The sequence below is a fragment of the Larus michahellis genome, chromosome 14 (assembly GCF_964199755.1).
Source record: "Larus michahellis chromosome 14, bLarMic1.1, whole genome shotgun sequence".
In the NCBI taxonomy this organism is placed as follows: Eukaryota; Metazoa; Chordata; class Aves; order Charadriiformes; family Laridae; genus Larus; species Larus michahellis.
Genome location: NC_133909.1, coordinates 6,786,350 through 6,805,185, shown reverse-complemented (window position 1 = coordinate 6,805,185; position 18,836 = coordinate 6,786,350). Strand labels below are relative to the sequence as shown.

The 18,836-nt window shown below is 57.4% G+C and overlaps 3 protein-coding genes across 7 annotated transcripts in view; 2 read left to right on the top strand and 1 right to left on the bottom strand.

The window, feature by feature from the left end:
* Positions 1 to 4,937, top strand: part of ITGB4 (integrin subunit beta 4) — a 31,068-nt gene extending 26,131 nt beyond the window's left edge. For all 4 annotated transcript variants that reach the window (XM_074607600.1, XM_074607599.1, XM_074607601.1 and 1 more), the window contains 4 exons: positions 220 to 375; positions 821 to 985; positions 1,427 to 1,543; positions 2,140 to 4,937. In XM_074607600.1, the coding sequence (XP_074463701.1) occupies positions 220 to 375; positions 821 to 985; positions 1,427 to 1,543; positions 2,140 to 2,282 (581 nt within the window). In that variant the 3' untranslated portion in view covers positions 2,283 to 4,937. The remainder of the gene's footprint in view (positions 1 to 219; positions 376 to 820; positions 986 to 1,426; positions 1,544 to 2,139) is intronic.
* Position 4,938: 1 nt separating this feature from the next.
* On the bottom strand, positions 4,939 to 10,197 carry GALK1 (galactokinase 1). The gene is made up of 8 exons (XM_074607602.1): positions 10,010 to 10,197; positions 8,871 to 9,060; positions 8,414 to 8,533; positions 7,813 to 7,948; positions 7,226 to 7,407; positions 6,843 to 6,993; positions 6,234 to 6,396; positions 4,939 to 5,150 (listed from the first exon to the last, which is right to left on the bottom strand). Exons 1-8 carry the CDS (start codon positions 10,181 to 10,183, stop codon positions 5,079 to 5,081), a joined length of 1,188 nt encoding a protein of 395 aa, XP_074463703.1. The 5' UTR covers positions 10,184 to 10,197; the 3' UTR covers positions 4,939 to 5,078.
* Positions 10,198 to 11,062: 865 nt separating this feature from the next.
* On the top strand, positions 11,063 to 18,265 carry LOC141751144 (uncharacterized). 2 transcript variants are annotated; one of them, XM_074607501.1, is made up of 16 exons: positions 11,063 to 11,176; positions 11,556 to 11,663; positions 11,748 to 11,820; positions 12,302 to 12,458; positions 12,545 to 12,590; positions 13,519 to 13,577; positions 13,684 to 13,719; positions 14,746 to 14,798; positions 15,097 to 15,229; positions 15,327 to 15,523; positions 15,728 to 15,773; positions 15,878 to 15,943; positions 16,468 to 16,527; positions 16,685 to 16,767; positions 16,948 to 17,042; positions 17,913 to 18,265. In XM_074607501.1, the coding sequence occupies exons 1-16, from the start codon at positions 11,140 to 11,142 to the stop codon at positions 17,945 to 17,947; spliced, it is 1,284 nt and encodes a 427-aa protein (XP_074463602.1). In that variant the 5' UTR covers positions 11,063 to 11,139; the 3' UTR covers positions 17,948 to 18,265. The 2 variants fall into 2 exon arrangements, with proteins under 2 accessions (XP_074463602.1, XP_074463600.1); XM_074607499.1 differs by lacking the exons at positions 11,063 to 11,176; positions 17,913 to 18,265 and having other exon boundaries at positions 11,400 to 11,663; positions 16,948 to 17,210.
* The last annotated feature ends 571 nt before the right edge of the window (positions 18,266 to 18,836 follow it).

Here is an 18,836-nt window from a genome sequence, read left to right as displayed (position 1 = left end):
GTGGTGGCCTTGCTGTTTTCTCACTCCTTACTACATACTGAGCTCTCCTTTCTTTCCTTTCATTTTGAAATAGGACATTTTCCCCATGCACTCACCTTCCACTAGCTGTCTAGATAGCTGAGACTTTCCAGTTCATTTCATAAATGCTGCGTGCAGACCCCTCCCAGGCGCCTCCTCACCACCTTCTTCGATACTGACCTCTTACTCATGCCCCTGCAGGTTCACCCTTCACGCTGAGCACACCCAGTGCCCCCGGACCACTGGTTTTCACTGCCCTCAGCCCTGACTCCCTGCAGCTCAGCTGGGAAAGACCCCGCAAGCCCAATGGGTCCATCTTGGGCTACATGGTCACCTGTGAGATGCTGCATGGAGGAGGTATGGTATCAGGCTCTGGAAGACCAGTTTGCTGTGTAGAACACAAGATACCTCCATCAAAGGCAGCAACTTGCTGCATTTTTCCTGGGACAAACAACAAAGTTGTCTGCTTACATCGGTGTGGACAAACTGGGGACATGAGGCTGATTCCATGAGCCTGGGAGCTGCTGGACCCCAATGCTTTGTGTCATTGCATGGCCTGGTGTAACAAATGTAGTGGGAGGAGGTAGCATATTACAACCCAAACCCAGTGGAGGTTTGTTGAGGATCAACACTGTACTAAAATAGCCGTGCCTTAACCCTTCATAGAACTGGGTGATGAGGTTGTACAGTCTGTTGGTGGCATAAAACTTAGGGAAAACAAAGACAACAGCCAGAGTTGTGTGTGTTTGGAGGGACCATTGCTCCTGCCTGTCTTCACCGTTGGTATCTCTGTGTGGATTAGGGGAGCCCAGGAATATCTATGTTGAAGGAGACAATCCAGAAACTACCCTTACTGTGCCCCACCTGAGTGAGAACGTCCCATACAAGTTCAAAGTGCAAGCCAAGACCACCCAAGGCTTTGGGCCAGAGAGAGAAGGCATCATCACCATCGAATCTCAGGATGGAGGTACAGTACCATGGCTTTGTGGAGGTGGAAAGATAAACATCTTAGAGCAGGGAACACAACTCCCGGAGTCCCTTTCCAGCTCTGGTGGTGACTCCATTTTCCATGAAAGACATGGAGACATTGTCTTCCATGAAGACAATGCTGTGCCTTGTGAGCACCGTCTCAGTCCTGATACACTGAATGAGGGAGGATCGTGAGAACCTGCCTGTGTTTAATTTATTATGAAATTTCTGTCTCATACCTGGTTGTACACATACCTGGAGGCAACTTCTTACACTGGACAGGCGTAAGACCTTCCCAGTCCTCCCAGTTCCTCCTAAACCTGTCTCTGATGTCAGCAAGAGGAACCTCCTGAGATGACTGTTGATGCTCACTGTGCAGGGTTGAGGAGTTGGAATTTCCTTGTTTCCTGGCTGACTTGTCCCTTTTCCTTCTCCCCAGGCACTTTCTCCCAGTTTGGAGGGCAGCAGTACATGAGAGAAGAAGTGTATAACTTCCCCACCGAATACACCACCAAAACCAGCATCAGCCATTCCTCCCTGGATCCCCACTTCACAGGTAGGGGCTCACTGTCTGCTTTGAAACCCTTGGAAAGCACAGAACAACTCTACTTGTTCAAAGGTCTGAGGGTGCTTTTACCTCAAGAGTAAAAGGCAGGGAGGGAGGGTCCATCAGGTGGGGTGGATGAAGAGGACCAGACTCTTTCCTGCACCATGTCCCTGCTCTGCCCCAGAGGCAGTTGCAGTCATTTCCCATGTGCCGCCCAGTCACGAGGGGAATGCTGAGTTTTCAAAATCCACCAGGACTACCACTAGGGACCAAATCATAACTCTCCCTGCAAGGTTAGACCTCTTCAGAGCAGGAAAAAACATAAAAGTGTGATGATCATATTTAACTACATCAGTGTAGTTGTCCCATGTTGTCCCCATTGAGTTCGAGGAATCACTGAAATACAAAGAGTTTGGGAGCCGTTAGGAAATCCATCTTACTGACTGACATAGCAAAGTACTGAATCACTTGATCTGGAGAGGTTTTCCATCGGTGAAAGCGGTATTTAGGGAGGAATCTCTGCCAGAATCATCAGGCAGAGCAGATCCTTATCCTGTAACCCCGTACTTTGCGCGGTGTCCTGACCACTGAGCTTCTTGCTGCAGACGGCATGCTGATGACGACCCAGCGAGTGGAGAGCGCCAGCAGCACCCTCACCAAACAGGTCACCAAAGAGTTCGTGAGCCGGACAGTGATGTCCAGCGGGACCCTCACCAAACAGATGGAGAGGCAGTTCTACGAGGCCTGAGCCAGGGCAGGCCATCTGCCAGCGGGACGCTGCCGTTCAGGTGGCAGGACTTTGTGGAATGACCCAAGGGTGCTTCATCCAGGTGCTGCCTGGGCAGCTCCTCCTGTGGGCGCTCCTCCGCAGCACTTCAAGCTCTGGATGTCTCCTTTGGAGCCCAGCGCACTCAAAGCTCTGGCACAGTTGGGTCATCAGGTGTGTGCTCATCCTTCAGGGCTTGTTCACCCTGTCCTGCTCTCCAGAGACTCAGTTCTGCAGAGTCCACGGGGACGTCTTCCATGAACAATCACCACTCACTCCAATACCAGTCTTCAATGCCCATCCCCATCCAAATACACCTGCAACTGCAGAAATTCTGGTGTCTCGGTGGCTCCAGTCCCCATATAAACGGAACAGAATGATTTATTCTCAGGTCCTCAGCTTCGAGAGGATCCCAGCTGACAACATCCTGATTTACAGAAGGTCATCCTTTCCATCTTTGCTTCGGGCTCTCCGGCACCTTTGGCTGCCCACTGGAGGTGGTGATTTGTTCTGTTTGGTCTTTTATGAGAGCTGCAAGGTGGGGGTTTGGGGTAACCTATGCTTTCTTACTGCACCTAGTTGTGTCTGTTCTTCGCTGCTAAGATTTGGTACCACGATAGCAAACTATAGCCTTTCATTTGTATAGCGTTACTCGGGATGGCCTCTGATGCATTTTTTTTTTTTTTTGCATAAACATTGTACAGTTTTCGTAGTATATATATAAATATATATAAATGTATTTTATTATTTTATAAAAAAAAAATATTGAAGTGGATGAGATCTATGCTGAATATTGAGGCTACACTGGGACTGTGGCTGCTGAGAAGCATGAATAACTGGAAGAAATTAATTAAGGGCTTGATCCGAAGGCCACTAAACCCTGCGGAAAGCCTGTTGATGAGCTGCTGGGCTCTGCCTTGGGCCTTATGTCCTCCAGCAGAAGGTTCCCTGCACAGCACCCACCAGCCGAAGCGCCCTCCAGCCGCAGCACAGGCGCAGAAGGGCTGGGAGCTGCCTGGAGATGAGGGATGGGGATGGCCCAGGCCGTGATGCCCGGGGATGGGAACGGTGCCTGGGATTTCTTACATGGCTGATGTGGAGAGCGTGAGGTTTTGTGGCAGAAGATGTCGGGTGTTTTTAAAAAGCCCTTTTGCCCAACACCAACGTCTATAAAGGGAGCTGTGATCCCTCAGTAAACACGAGGGAGGAGCAAGCCTGAGAACAGCAGGGGCTCTCATCATCCTGAGCGAGCCTCTGAGCCCCCTTCAGCCCCTGGCTCTCGTTCTCCTTGGACGGTGCTGGATGCAGGGCTGAGCTGAGACCTTGCTGGACCTTGTTTCCTGGCTCTGGGCATGACACTTGGCGTCTCGCTGCCCTCTGCCAACAAGAACAATCGGGATCCGTGTCTTGCTGAACAGTGTGTTTCCCTGGCATGCTTCAGCCGCACGGGAGCCGGCAAGGAGCCCGCCGAAAGCAAGGATCCCGCCCCATGCAGCAGCTGCCACCATTCCGGATTAGAGCTTCCAACCAAAACAGCAGCTGCCTGGGCTCCCGGGCAGTGGCGCCTGCCTGATTTGATCTGACGCTGGACTTGGGCTGTTTTGTTCTTTTTCTGTTGTTGTTGGGTTTCTTTGTTTGGTTGTTGGGGGGTTTTTTTGACCCGGAAGAAGATTTTTCTAGCACTGACACCACCGAGAGCTCCCTCTCCTCTCCAGGCTGTTCACTTGAGTGGGACGGGTTGTCCATGTTTGAGCCAAAGATGCGCATGGGTGAGTAAAGTCCCCCGGAGTCTCCAGGACTGCAGCTGGAGCTAGGTCAGTTTTGAACTTGGTGAAGTATCTCTTGACCCAACCCTGTGGTTCTACCATGACTTCAAGAAGCACTTATTTTTCCTGAGCACGTACCAGTGGTGTTAGCCTGCCTGCCTCCCCGTTCCCATCTCACCTTTGTGGTCGGGGTTTTTCCTCTCCAGCTGACATGTCTCCTCCTGCACAAGGACTCCAGGCCCCTTTCCCTGTGCTTTGTGGTCCAGGGTAAACACTGAAAACCACTTAAAAAGGGATCCCCCACCTCCAAGCATTTTAACCAAAGAGTATCCTGTTATCCAAGCACAGCTGCTGCTCTCCAGGATGTCACGCCATCCCCACGCACCAGGCGGCTGCGCACCAACCCCATGCCTCGCACTAGAACAGCCTCACTTCTTAATTTTCATCTGGTCGTTAGGGCTGGTGGTGTTTCAGCCTTTCCAAGGGCGGATCCAGCAGCCTGCTCTGACAGCGGGCCTTTGATCAGATGGCTTCCTATTGCACTCAATAAATGTTTTCTCTACAGTCCGCCTCTTCCTGTTTGTTTCTTAAAAAAAAAAATATAAAAAAAAATAAAATTATCTTCCCCCCTCCATCTGCAGCAGCACGTGAAGGACACAGATGAAGAAGCAGATACCCAAAGCAGGGGCTTCTGCCAAGCATCAGTGCCTGCTGCTGCTCCACTGCCATCCCCTCCCGCGACTGCAGCTCCAGAGGCACTACTGGACCCCGCATCCCTGGTAATGGCTCATTACACCGGTGCAAACTGGATTTCAACCAGTTTCCTCTGGGGAAAGGTCCCCCGTGACTTTGGCCTCAGAGCTCAGCCCAGGCGGGCACAGAACGACTGTGCAAATGTTTTGTGTTTATTAGGCAAACGATGCAGGCAGACAAATTGATTCCCTTGTGAAGGCAGGAAAGCAGCCGCCTCTCGGAGGAAGGCGATCCCGGCCCAGGCGAGGCGGTCGCTCCTCTACAGGGGCAGGATCTTTGCCCCTCCGGAGGGTTTGGTGAGGTAGAAGGTGGCTGTGCCGCTGTATTTCTCCTAGGAGACAAGAGGAGCAGTAAGTGCCTGGGCTGGGGGGTGCTTTTGGGCTGGTGCAGGCAAGACCTGCTGGAGCTGCGGCCCTGCTGGCCAGCCCAGCCGTGCAGCTGGCCCAGCTGCCCCTCCAGATGTTTTTTCTGGGGGACAGCGTGCTGTCCTGGCCACTGCCTGGGGTCCCTTGGGCCGTCCACAGCATGGGGCAGGGAGGCTATCAACACATCCCCAAGCTCAGCCTCCAGCAGCCCCTCAGGGACTGTTCTCTGTGACTTTTTCCAACCCCTTTCTGACCCTGCTGATGCCACCAACCTCCACGGCCTCTGGTGACAGCAGAAAACTCACCGCCAGCCCTGCGCAGGGCTTCCTTGGCTCTGTTTCCCTCCTCACTCACCCAGCGGTCGCTGGTTCTTATTTTGGAGGATGCGAGGGTCAGTTCCACACTCACCCGATCTACTCCCTCCGCTCTTTTTTAACTCCTGGTCACGTTCCCTCTCTCCCAGCTTCTCGTCAGATGGCAGAGGCAGCGTCCTTTCGGTCTCTCCTCATTTCGGACACCTTCCTCTGCCCCTTCTTTATCCCCCCCACAATTTACAGGGCTCACCATGATCTCATACAGCAGCGAAATAAGGCGCTGCCTCGTTCACTGCCCCCATCTCCCGACACCCCCATTTTGCTGGCATTTTCAGCTCCTGGCGCAGGCTGAGCTGCTGATTTAGAGAACATTGATGACAGCACTGAGATTTTTCCTGGGCTGTAAGTGCCGGTTTAAACTCAGCATTGCCTAAGCTCAGCTTGGATTGCTCTTCCCTAGATAGATTTAGCCTTCCTGAAGCTCACCCAGCACCTTTTTGCTCACTTTCTCAATGCAGTAAGGTCCTTGGGCAGTGCTGCGCGACCAGCACGATGCTGAACTGCAAGAGCTTAGTAGCATCGACAGACCTGGGGCTATCCCTGCGTGGCACCAGATGGGCTACGCCAACGCTGAGTGCCTCAGGAGCACAGCTCCAACAGCGTCCCCGGGCCATGCCCCTGAGTGTTTCCTTGGGATCTTTGAGTCAATTCTCCCAGCACTTTTCTGCCGCGTACCTGGATGTGGTGCTGGGCTCTCTCTGCAGCCCCAGCCTCCAGCAATGTCACCGTGCAGCCTCCGAAGCCTCCCCCGGTCATCCTGCTGCCGTAAACCCCATCGACCTCCAGAGCTGCCGCTACCAGCTCGTCCAGCTCCGGGCAGCTCACTTCGTAGTCGTCCCTGGAGAGAGGAGACCCACGGTCAGCCCTGTCCTGCACCCCAGCCATAGCCCTCGCACCCCTAACGGCTGAAACACACGCCTTGGTGCATGCATTGCCATAGCAAACCGCAGCAATGCGGGATGCCACAGACCCCGGTCCAGCTCCCTGCCTATAAGTGCATGTATACATGAGCGAGGCTGCGAGCGTCAGGGACCGGCTGGGCGCTACCGTAACAGCACGGCTCTGTAACGTATGCGACTGCCTGCCTCATCCCAGTACCCCCCAGTGCAGAAGCCTGCGGGGCTTCTCCTAAAACTCCCTGGGAGACTGAGCCGTGAGAGACACTGGGCAGGACACGGCTCTGGCTGCCCCCAGTGCTGTCCCCACTGGCAAGGGAACCCCCTGAGAACCTGACATCAGTGCCCCCAGTGCAGCCTGCCCTGCCCAGGGGTGGTACATCCTCACCTCAGGGAGTTGTGACTCTCCACCATCAGCCTCCCAAATGTCTTGTAGTCCCTGTCCTGCAGTGCTTGCGCTGCCTGGACTGTCCGTGCTATCTCACCGACGACGTGCCTGGCCCGCCGGTACACCTCCTCGCCCAGACGGCTCCTGGCCGCTGCAGAGATAAGCACATCCTTGCAGCAAAGCTGCTCTGGTCTGCGGGATGCTGCTGGGGGTGAGCACAGCCGCATCCTGCAACCCTGCTTCTCCACTCATGGCATGCTCCTGTCCCGGTGCATGCATCCACCCACCCCGGGTGCTGCCCCGCAGTCTCAGCCCACACCATAGAGCACCAAGCTCCTGCTGCCCCAAGGAGCGGTCAGAGCCGAGGGAGGGACCGTCCCCACCTTCCAGGTCAGCCATGGTGGCATCTCGCAGGCTGGCCTTGCCGAGCGCCGCCGCTGCCTCCTCGCACTGCCGCCGGCGTGTGGGATACTCGCTGCCCGTCAGTGTGTGCCGCACGTTGGAGTTGGTGATGAGGACGGCCAAGCTGGTGTCAGTCAGCGGGACGAGGATGGTCTCCAGGGACCTGCAGCAAGAGCTCAGCACGGGCCGTGCGCCCGCCCCCCCGCCTGCTACGGCCATCGGCCGTCCAAGTGACGTGGCAGGCAGCTCCTGCCTCCGCAGATGCAAAGTCCATCGAGTTTAGGATTTCGCTCGAGCATTTCACTCCCAGTTATTAGTCCCATAATGGACTCTATCAGCTTTGCGGGAAAGACAACCCAGGCAAGTAGCAGAAAAGATGCAGGAGGAGAAATCAAGACATAGGAATTAAAATGTAGGGAACCCCAGCCCCCCAATGAGATTTTGGGCTGGCTACAGGGGTTAACCCCTCCCTGCACTCCTGCATTTATTTCGTGGCCATGGAACCAGCTCGTCCCCACCTGCCCGAGGAGGCGGGCACAGCACAGCGAGCTCGGGGCTCGGCCCTGACCTGCAGTCAATGAGCAGCGCATGGCCTTCCTTGCCCATCACGGATATGAACTGGTCCATGATCCCACAGGGCATGCCGGCAAACGTGTGCTCTGCTTTCTGGCACGCCAGTGCCTTGGCTACCAAATCACCGTCATCTGTGCCAGAGCAGAGAGAGGCAGGTTAGCAGCTCTGGGACCTTTGCCCCTTGCCTGGAATAAGGGGAGAAAACACGAAGGTAAAGGGTTGCTTTGCCATGGAATGGGGGTTTGCTAAAGCATCAGCTGCAGGTGCTTGCTCCTGTGCCTGCGTGGGTCCCTGGATCCAGCTGGATGCAATAATTGGACACCGATGTCTCAGATTTTTGGAGACATGAGGGTGGGGAGAAGTTGCTCCCAAGAGAACATCCTCTCATCCCTGATGGTCCATGGGCTTTAGAGGCATTACTAGGTGAGCCGGAGCAGCCCTGCAGCCAGAGTGGCGCCAGCTCCACTAAGCGGTTGTGACCCACCCCACAGCGGCGTTTCCCTGAGGGCTGCGGGGTCTTGCTAAAGGCACCCTCCTCATCCCGGCTCCCACCCGGGAATGGAGGCACCTGGGGCCAGGACCAACTGCTGCCTTACCAGGGCAGAGCTGCTGGAGGAAAGTGTAGGTAGCCACCTCCAGAGCGGCGGAGCTGGAGAGGCCACCGCCCAGGGGGATGTCACTGGCTATCACGGCGGTGAAGCCCGGCACGGGACCACCTGCGGGAACAGAAGGGAGGAGGGGGGCCGTGAGCCCCTGCAGGGCTGGGGGCTGCCGTGCCCCACAGCTCATGGCGAACCGGCTCCCGATGGAGGAACCCCTGTCTGATATCCCGTTTTAAAACACAGGGAGATCCACGGCAGACCGTGACCCGGGCATCCCCCCGCAAACACAGGGGTCTTTGGAGCTGAAAGCATCTCTGCTGGAGCTTGGTCCTGCAGCAGCTGCGGGATTGTACCGGCACTGGAAGAACCCCCGGAGCATGCCAAAAGCCTGGTGCCAAGCACCGGCCCCGCATGAAGGGGGCTCTAACCCACCCTGCAGCCTGGGTCTTACCCCGGTAGTGCTGGATGACGCCCTTGACGTAGTTGGCCCAGCGCGGCTGCCCCGGGCTCAGAGGGCTGCCTTGGCGGGGAGCCGGGAACTGCACCCTGTGGGGCTCGTCCGCCTCCGCCGAGGTGGTGAGGATGGAGATGGTCCCGTCCTGCGTGGGGGATCCCACCAGCACCGTCCCCAGCTGCAGGGCCTGGGGAGGCAGGGGGAAGGTGTGCTCAGACCCTGCGGCATCCCTTGGAGCATCCCCACTGGTGGCAGGGGACAGCTGTGACTGCACCAGACACTTGTTACCCTTAACTCTGCCCGTGCAGAGTCACCAGCTGCCACCGCACGCTCCGGCTTGTCACAGCATTGAATGTTCTGGCTATTTCATGCCACACAGGGTCAGTCTTAGCACCAAAATGTTGTGATCAACCACCCCAGCTCAGCCGCTGCTAGGCTCCGGGGGAGTGGAAACCCATGACAAGGACATGAGGTTTCGGGAAGTTGTCTTGCCTGCAGGGGAATTCAGCTGACCTGCTCCCACGCTCCTTGGCCTCAAAATAATTAGCTGTAGGTTTGATTTAGGACTGAGAGGGGGCTCCCCTGCCAAGCCAAAGGAGGGCAGGAAGCCCCAGCTGCTTCAAGCCATCTCTGCCACCAAAACCTTACTCTCCAGGGATGGGAAATTTTTGATGGGGTTGCAGAAAAGAGGCTTCAACCCTTCGAAGAGGTGGCTGGGGAGGGGGAATTGCACCCCTCTGCAGTGAGTTAGGAGCCGGTCCGAAGGGTGCTGCCCCTGATGCTCCGGGGTCCTGGGCATGGTGGGGGATCCCGCAGGGCCCTGGGCAGGGGGATCCCAGGGGCAGGACGGTGAAAGGGGGATCCCGGTGGACCCTGCAGGGTCCTGGGCGGGGGATTCAGGGGCAGGATGCTGAAAGGGGGATCCCGCAGGGTCCTGGGCGGGGGAATCCCGGGGGTTGGATGGTGAAAGGGGGATCCCAGGGGATCCCGTAGGGCCCCGGGTGGTGGATCCCGGTGGGACACCCTGGGGCAGGCGGGGGGAGACGGCGGCCGGGAACCCCCGGAGGCTGCAAGGGGGACCCGGAAGGGTGACACCGAGGGATCACGGGGCCGGGGCGGCGGAGCACGGCCCTTACCATGGGCAGCACGAAGCCGCCGTTGTAGTCGGTGTGCTCGCCGATGAGGTTGACCCGGCCGGGGGCCCACGCCGCCAGCACCGCCGCCCCCCCGAAAGCCTCTCCGTGCGCCCGGCGGGCGGCCGCCAGCAGCGGGACAGACCCGGGCTCCGCCACCGCCACCGCCTCCGCCATGGCCGCTCCGCTCCGCCCCCGGTCCCGCACCGCCCCCCGTCCCGCCCCGCCCCGCCCCGCTCCGCCGGCGGCCGGGCTCGAACGTAGAATCATAGGATCATAGACTCATAGAATGGTTTGGGTTGGAAGGGACCTTAAAGGCCACCCAGTGCCACCCCCTGCCCTGGGCAGGGACACCTCCCACCAGCCCAGGTTGCTCCAAGCCCCGTCCAGCCTGGCCTTGAACCCCTCCAGGGATGGGGCAGCCGCAGCTTCTCTGGGCAACCTGGGCCAGGGGCTCATTGCCCTCAGTGAAAAATTTCTCCTTAATATCTAACCTAAATCTCCCCTCTTTCAGTTTAAAACCATTACCCCTTGTCCTATCACTATGCTCCTTGATCCAGAGTCCCTCCCCATCTCTCCTGGAGCCCCTTTAGGGACTGGAAGGGGCTCTGAGGTCTCCCCGGAGCCTTCTCTTCCCCAGGCTGAACCCCCCCAGCTCTCTCAGCCTGTCCTCACGGCAGAGGGGCTCCAGCCCTCCCAGCATCTCTGTGGCCTCCTCTGGCCCCGCTCCAACAGCTCCATGTCCTTCTTGTGCTGAGGACTCCAGAGCCGGATGCGATACTCCAGGTGGGGTCTCACCAGAGTGGAGGAGAGGGATAGAATCACCTCCTGATATGCGGGCAGATACACATGTATATGTGTGCACCTGTCTCTCTGTTATGTATGTGATTGATGCCAATATATACCAATGTATTTATTTTATATGCGTGTACATGTATGTATATATGCATCAATGTCTGTGCTGCACCTATCGAGGTGCCCGGCCCGCAGGCAGCCGCAGGTGGGTGTGAGCCGGGAGGTTTCCCCCCCCGCGGGGCCGGGCCGATCCGTTCCCGGGGCGGGGCCCGTTCCCGGTTGCCGATTCCCTCCCGGAGCCGCCGCCGCGGGACCGCCCGGGCCGGGGGGCCGAGCCCATGGCCGGGAAGGAGCCGCTGCTGAGCGCCCTTAAAGGTGAGCGTGGTTCCCCACCGCCCCCCGGGGTCGGTACCCGCCTCCCCCGGCAGCCCCCACCCGGGGCCCGGTCCTTCGCTGCGCAGCGGCACCGGTTTGGCCGGACTGACGACGGGGCCGGGCGGGGGTTTCCCGGTCCGGGAGCCGCCGTGGCAGGGCCAGCCCCGCCGCCTGACCGGCTGTTAGCCCCCGGCCTTGGCTTTGAGGAAGTTTACCGGAGTTTCTGCCCGCTGCGGCCGCGGGGTCGCATGCTGCGCCGTGTCGGGCACCTCCCGCAGCACCAGCGACCCGCCCTGGGGGTGTGCACAGGGCTGTTCCCGTGGGTGCCCCCCGCTCCGGGCTGGGGCACCCATGGGCGCTGATGCTCCCCCCACCGCAGGCGGGGTGCTGCGGCTGCGGGAGGGCGGGGGGCCCTGCACGGACGCCTCGCCGCACCTCACCTCCTTCTGCCAGCTGCTGGAGAGCATCCTGCGCAAGGGGCTACGACGTGAGTAGCTCTTTGTGCCCGGGTGGGGGGTGGCAGCTTCCCGGTGCCCACACCAAAGGGCCCTGTGCTCCCTTCTTGCCACAGAGCCAGCCTGGGGCTTCAGGAGACGGGATTACTGGCACTGGGTGGAGCAGCTTCCCACGGGGGACGGTGGCAGGTGAGTGGCCCCGAGCTGGGCTGGGAGTGACAATCTAAGCCATGGCGGTGTCCATCCACGATGTGCTCATCCCAAAGACCCCAGGTGGGAGGGGGTCTGTCCCAAAGACCCCAGATGCTCCCACATCTACCTGAAAGGAGGTTGGAGTGAGGTGGGGGTTGGTTTCTTCTCCCAAGTAATAATTGATAGGAGAAGAAATGGCCTCAGGTTGCACCAGGGCGGGTTTAGGATGGATATTAGGAAAAATTTCTTCACCAAAAGGGTTATCAAACACTGGAACAGGCTGCCCAGGGAAGTGGTGGAATCACCATCCCTGGAGGTATTTAACACACGGTTTGACGTGGTGCTGAGGGACATGGTTTAGTGGGTTTTTTGGCAGTGTTGGGTTAATGGTTGGACTCGATGATCTTAAAGGTCCCTTCCAACCCACGCAATTCTGTATGATTCTATGATGTGAGCTGCTTCCCCTCTTCCCATCCAGGCCGACCTCTCTCTCCATCAGCATTCAGAAAGCCGGCGGCTGTGAGAAGACGCGGACAGTGCAGGGCCGTGGGCGGTATTTTCTGCGCCTGGCTCTGCAGGGGAAGGTGCTGGCGGCGGCCGTGCGGGGGCTGGCACAGACCCCCCGGCTCCTGGAGGTGCAGCTCACAGCAGGGACCCCCACTACCCGTGGGCCACGGGCAGCAAAATGGCCGCGTGATAGTGGCATTTCTCTGTTTTTCAGTTTTATGATCCAGTGAGCTCCGTCCTCGGCAATGAAAACCTCCTGGGTAAGACAGTGGCTCCTCCGAGGCCGGATGTAACCTGTCCCGGGGGTGGCTGTCGCAGGCGTTATGGCACCATGCTGCTGTGGGGGGCGGGGGGGGAATAGTCCACTGTGATTTTTCTAAGCCCAAATTAGTGGTAAAATCTAAATATGCTGCTGCAGTGATGGAAAATCAGGTGTAAATATTTAAACACAATTTGAATCCATCTAAGGTTGGTTTTAGTGTCATGAGCTAGGAAAATTGCTTCTCAAGTGTTTTCTGAGTTATTGCTTTGTACCAAGGGTGCTGGTTTGAGCAGACCCAGCAGTCCGGCTTGGAGGGGAGCCCTTGGTGGCCGTGCCCAGGCTGTGGTCCCACAGGAGGGGTCACACGGGGGGTTCGGTGTGGTAAAAGGCTGTATTTCCTTGACAGGCTGCACCATTCCATCCGCAGCTGTGCTCCTTGGAGGGGGGGCAGGCCAGGGTGAAAGCCTTTAATCTTTTGATTATGATAAATAAGCCCATGTTAAACCTGTACCTAGATGGCTTGTAAATCACCCGCGCTGCCGGTGCATGAGCAGATTGCAGATCTCCGCCAGTGTCACTGCAAGGCTCGTGCAGGAGAGCCGGAGCGGCTTCACTTCGCGTTTGGGGGGAGAAATGGAGAGAAAGTTGCTCGTCAGCAGCGTTTGCTGCGAGCCTTGGTCTGAATTTGGGGAAATCAAGCGTCGAGCTGCAGCACTTCTCTCCCCATGCCGGCAGCAGGAGCCCGGGATGAGCCTCCGGCAGCAGCCTGGGTGCCGTGGTGCTGGGATGCTCTCAGGGCCTCGCTCCCCAGGGCTCATTAATTGTGCCCGAAGTGGCTTTATTCGGACCTCTGCCATGTCCCCGCGAGGCTGTGGCTGCTGGGAACCTGGCGGTGATGCTGCCTCTCCATCCCCGTCCCTCTGCAGAGCCTTTCCTCTCGCTGCTGCTGGTGGTGACAGAGATGGATTTCTCCCTGGACCTGCAGGTACGGTGACAAATCGGCAGGGTGGTGGCCGGCATATGGCTGCCAGCGCAGTGTCCCGGCCCCTTCCTCGCCGGGACCGATGGCGCTGACGCTCCTTTGTTTGCAGAATTGCAGCTTCTTGGACGAAAGCTGGCTGCTGCCGGTAAGAGCTCATCTCTCCCCAGAGCCATCCTTCCGCCACCTGGCCCTCGCTGGGAAGTCAAACGAGGAAGCTGAGGAAGGATTTGGTGGGGAGGGATCGCCACGCGCCTCTCCGCCCGGCCGCAGCCAGGGGTGACTTGGCTCAGGTTCCCCAGCACCACCAGACCCACCTCTGCCACCGAGGCTGGATCCTGCTGGGTGCCTGCGCTGGCACCGGCAGCAGATCCTGGCATTCCTGGGAGTAAAACCAAGCAAGAGCAGTACCCAGGCCTAAATTGCTGACATAAATCAAGTGTTCCCCTGCTCCCTCCCCTGATTTCTTGCCAAAAAAATCCCCATTTCCCTGGGCTGACACAGATTACGCATCGGTTGGTTTCGCTCTTGGTTTTGCCTGGTGAAAAATCGGGGCGTTTATTGAGAGCAGCGGGGATACCTTGATGTCTTTTAAAACCGAAGAGCATCCCTCCGCTGCCGCCTTAACCCAAAAGAATCCCCAGAAAAGCTGAAGGGGACTTCGGGGCTGGTTACAGCGTGCTGCTGCGGAGGCCGGGATGCCGCTGGCTTTTGGGCATTTCTAACAGCGAGTGCTCCCAGCCGAGCTGGTTTCGGGTCCCTGGCTAATGCGATGTGACAGTAAGTGCTGCCGCAAACGGCAGCGGCTCTGGGGAGGGACGGCAGCGCTCCCCTGGCTGCAGGGGGACGTGTGCAGCGAGGGAGGAGGGCTCATCGCTGAGTTCGGGGTTCACCTGCTGCTTTGCCATCCCATCCATCCGGCAGGTTTGTCCCTCCAGGGTCTGGGAACAGCCGAATCCCTGGAAAGGATAAGGACAAGCAGCCACTGATGGTCTCAGCCCAGCCTGTGGCGCTGGGGACCGGCCTCTCCCTGGGCTCCCAAAGCCCTGGTTTGGCACCAGTGCCAGGAACGATCCAGGGCAAGGGGTCCTCATCCTCCCCCTTGTCCTGGTCATGTTCCTTGCGTGTGCTGTGGCCACTGCCAGGGCCACTGTCACTGGCCACTCTCTTCCAGGTGTGCGTCACTTACGAGACAGTCCCGTGCCGAGAGCTGGGGATGGTGCTCAGGTAGGAGCCCTGGATCCTCCTCTACACTCTCCATCGGGGTCTGGACACCATGGCACTCAACCCGTGGCCCCCCCCCTTTTCCCCCCCCCAAAAAGGGGAGATGAACACCCCATTGAGAGCATTGGGGCTGCCTCAGGTGCTTTTTCTCCCCATCGGCTCAGCCTCGCTGGTATAAACTGCCCAGGGGGTGGGTTTTCCCTGCCTCTGTGTATTGGTGAAGCATCGCTGATGGTACGGGAGGGCCGGAGGAGCGGGGCTGGGTCCCTGGGGCTGAGCTGGGGCACGGCCGCACCCCCAGGTACGTGGATGGCCGAGTCTTTGTCACCGAGGTGCTCCCCGAGAGCCAGGCGGAGGTGGACCAGGTGGTGCTGGCCGGCGACATCCTCGACGAGATCAGCGGCTGCTCGCTGAGAAATGCCTACAGTGGGCAGGTGGGTGGGCATGGAGGGCTGGCGTGTCCCCCCCCATCTCCCCTTCTCCTGACCCCCCATCCTCCAGCTCTGCTTCTCTCCCCCCCCCCAACTCCAGGCTGGGGCCGTGCTGCAGAAGCTGAAGGGACAACCGCTCGTCTTCCGTCTGCTGCGGTGGCGGTGGCATGATGGGGGGCTCTACGAGCCGCTGCTGCCCTACCTGAAGGTCCTGAAGGAGAAGGAGCCCCAATTCCAGCTCCAGAAAGGCCCCCGGCACCAGGGCGAGGGGGAGCCACGGAAGCTGCAGGGGGGCAGGTAGGTCCAGCGCTGGGCTGGGGTTCCCAGTATCGAGGCAGCCCCGTGCCCACGCTGTCCCCCGTCTCCACTCAAGGCTGTGGGGTCAAAGCTGTCCCCGTGGCCTGGGGGTGGTGGGGGGCTGCAAGCATCTTCCCTGGCAAATAGCATCAGGAGGATGCGCGAGGTCCTTGCTCTGATGCTCCCGAGCCCTTTTCCCCCCAGGCTGCTCTACAACCTGCAGTACCTGGGTCAGACCAGCGTTGGGAAGGTGAGGCGATGGGGCAAAGACGTGCCCTGGGGTACATCTTTTGTCTCTTCTGGGTTTCTTCTCACGTGCCCATGAATTACTCCTTCCTTCCCACTCTATTTCAGTGCGGTGGCAAGGAGGTGCTGGGCCGGGCCATCCCCGCCGTGCTGGAGAGGCACCGGGCAGCGCGGGTGAGCGACGGGGCTGGGGGCATCCCGGGAATGGCTTGACGAGAGAAATACAGGGAAATGTGGTCTCTACCCGGGGATATTTTTTCCTGCTGGCTCCAGGTTCGCATGGCCTGGCTGAGTATTTGACACCCCCCCCCACTCCTGTGGGGTATCTTTTCTTTTTTTTTTTTTTTTGTCTTCTCTGCGGCCAGGATAGGAAAGTGCATTAAGGGAAAGAAAAAATACAACCACCTGCAGGAAAGTACTTGGAAAACTGCGGGGAGGCTGAGCCTGCTTCCAGGGATGCTGCAGGGCTCAGGACACCGTTGTCTGAGCCTTTGGGGGGTTGTTTGTGAAAAGCTCCAAGTGCGAGAGTTGGGGGGGAAAAAAGGGCAGCACAGAGAAAATGCCTTGAAAAAGCTGTTCTTGGCTGTGCTTCGTCACCTCTGCTTTTGAGTAATCTCCCTCTTTTAAGTGTCTTATGAAAAAATCAAGCTCAGACGCTGTGATGATCGGGGCTTCTCCCCCCTCCATCCCCCATTCAGGATGTTTTGTTTGATGTGATGGAAGCAGAAGTCCTCGTACAGGAGAAGACCTCTTCCAAGGTGAGCGAGCGACACCCATGCTCCAGGTGACCCCCCGACGCTGCCTATCTGCCATCGTGGGGATGGAGGGGCTGTGGGGCCAGTTTAAACCGGGAACTGGGACGACAGGGACTGTCTGCAGCCCCTTAATGCCTTCTCCCTCCCGTCCCCCACGCAGCTCCTGTGCCGCTACCCCTACCCCACCATCTCCTGCGTGGGACGCTGCGTGGACAGCAGCAATTTATTCGCCTTCTGCGTGGCGTAAGTGCCGCCCGCGGGCGCTTGGCGGGGGGGTGTGTGTGGCTATAGAGGGATGTGGGGCTTAGAAAATAAACAAGCGGCATCCAGACCCGCCGTGGGGTCTCTGGTGTGGTTACGAGCCAGGGCCGGGCTTCCAGAGCCGCTCTCTCTGACAGCTAATGTACGCGTTTCCATTTTTAGCGCTTCCCCGGAGAGCCCCGACGGGAGCACGTTCGACTGCCTGGTGTTTGCAGCAAGTTCTGAGCAGGAATGCGAAGAAATCGTCAAGAGAATTGGTAAGGGAAGGGTTTCCGTCTTCAGATATCATCACAACGAGCTCGTGGAATACCACGCATCGCTGTATTCTGGCCCACCGCATGCAAGATCTAGCTTAATTTCTTTTTTTGTTAAAATTACTAAGACAAATTGATATGGTTTTGTGGTGGGTTTGGTTTTTGCGTTGTGTGTTGGGTTTTTTTGGTTGGGTTTTTTTTTTTTTTTTCCCTTGGTTTATCTTTTGTAAGAACTGCTAGACAATGATTTTATTTTAAGAAACAGCTTCAAGGCATACCCAGATGGTTCATTGTTTCCACTAAGAACTTGGAGGAAACATTGTTTTCGAGGGATGTTATTTTAAAACATACTTTTCCTGCAGGAGCCCAGCCTGCTACTGGAGTTGAGCACCACGTCGAGCATTCATAAATCCCATCACTTGGAATTTTTTATTATTTTTTTTTTAACCTGCCTAAACGCAAGCTGCGTGGTGCTTCCCAATTTACGTGGCTCCTGGGCCACCGAGGACCCCCAGGTTTCTTGTGGGGACATCCCTGCCCCATGTCTGTGCCCCCCTGGGACAGAGCTGATCTAACCGAGATCACTTAATATCAACTAAAGTTACTGAGGTGGTGCTTAACTTTAAAGCAATTAAGTTGACAATTTAGCTGCAAGGAGATCTTTTTCCCTACAGGTTTATCAGCGAGGAAAATACTTGTTTAAAACCTAATCTCAGATTATCTTGAACATGTTTTTAGCAGCTCTGTGGCAGATATGATAATGGTATTAACCAGGGGGGGCCGTGTTTGTTCCGAGCATGCTTGGCGCGGTGTAGGGAAGGGCGGCGAGGAAGTTGTGTAAGAGCAAAGGCTAAGGGGCGCCTGTTCCTCCAGCTGCAGGATTTAAGCACACGGAGTGGTTTGTCTGAGAAGGGAGAGCCCCGGCACCAGCCCCGAGGGATGCAGGACCCCGAGGGATGCTCAGCAGCCCCCGAGGGATGCAGCATCCCCCAAGAGCTGCTATCCCTGACTCCTGGAGCTGGGGGCAGGGTGGTTTTCAAACCTCTCCCCAGCCGTCCTAGTGGAAGGAGATGCTGTAAACGCCTCCAGTCTGCAAGCACTGGGCGCAGAGGGCTCCGTGTTGACTCACCACTGGCTTGCCAGAGTGAACTGTTGCTGTTCTTCCTCCTGGAATGCCACGGCGCTTCTAATTCCATTGAAATAAATCAAGATGGGCTCGCTAAACTACTTCCCTGTGCTACTTTTCCATGCCAACTTTGAGCCTTACCAGTGCAGCCTGTTCTTTAGGAGCAGAGAGCCAGCCTCACAATTCAATTTAAATGTTAATTACCTGTGTTTCAGCTGTAGTCAGACAGCTCTCCTCAACCACAGCCTGACAGGGGCCAGCTGCTCCCAGAGGCACCGCTGGGAAAGCCAGACCCGTCTCAGCCCAGGGCCTGAAGAGCTGTTCTCAAGTGAAGGTTTGAGTATAATCCTGTTTCATCAAAAAAGCTTAGATGGGAAATGAGAATCTTATTGAGCACCCATTCCAGTTTGCTCAGCAGCCCATATGCTCTCAGGTTGTATAATTAGCTTTTCCCCTCACATACCATCCTGCGCTGGCTGCTGTTATTAACTGGGGCTTAGTCATGCAGCCAGATCCCACAGAAACTGGTGGGCCCCAGCCCCACACAACCCATGCTGAGACGCTGCTGGGGAAGAAGCTGGTGGTTCACACCACCAAAATAAACTTCCCCTGCATCTACTGGAAAGCAGAAGAAAAAAAAAAAAAGCTTAGCATCTCCTCAACAGCTGACA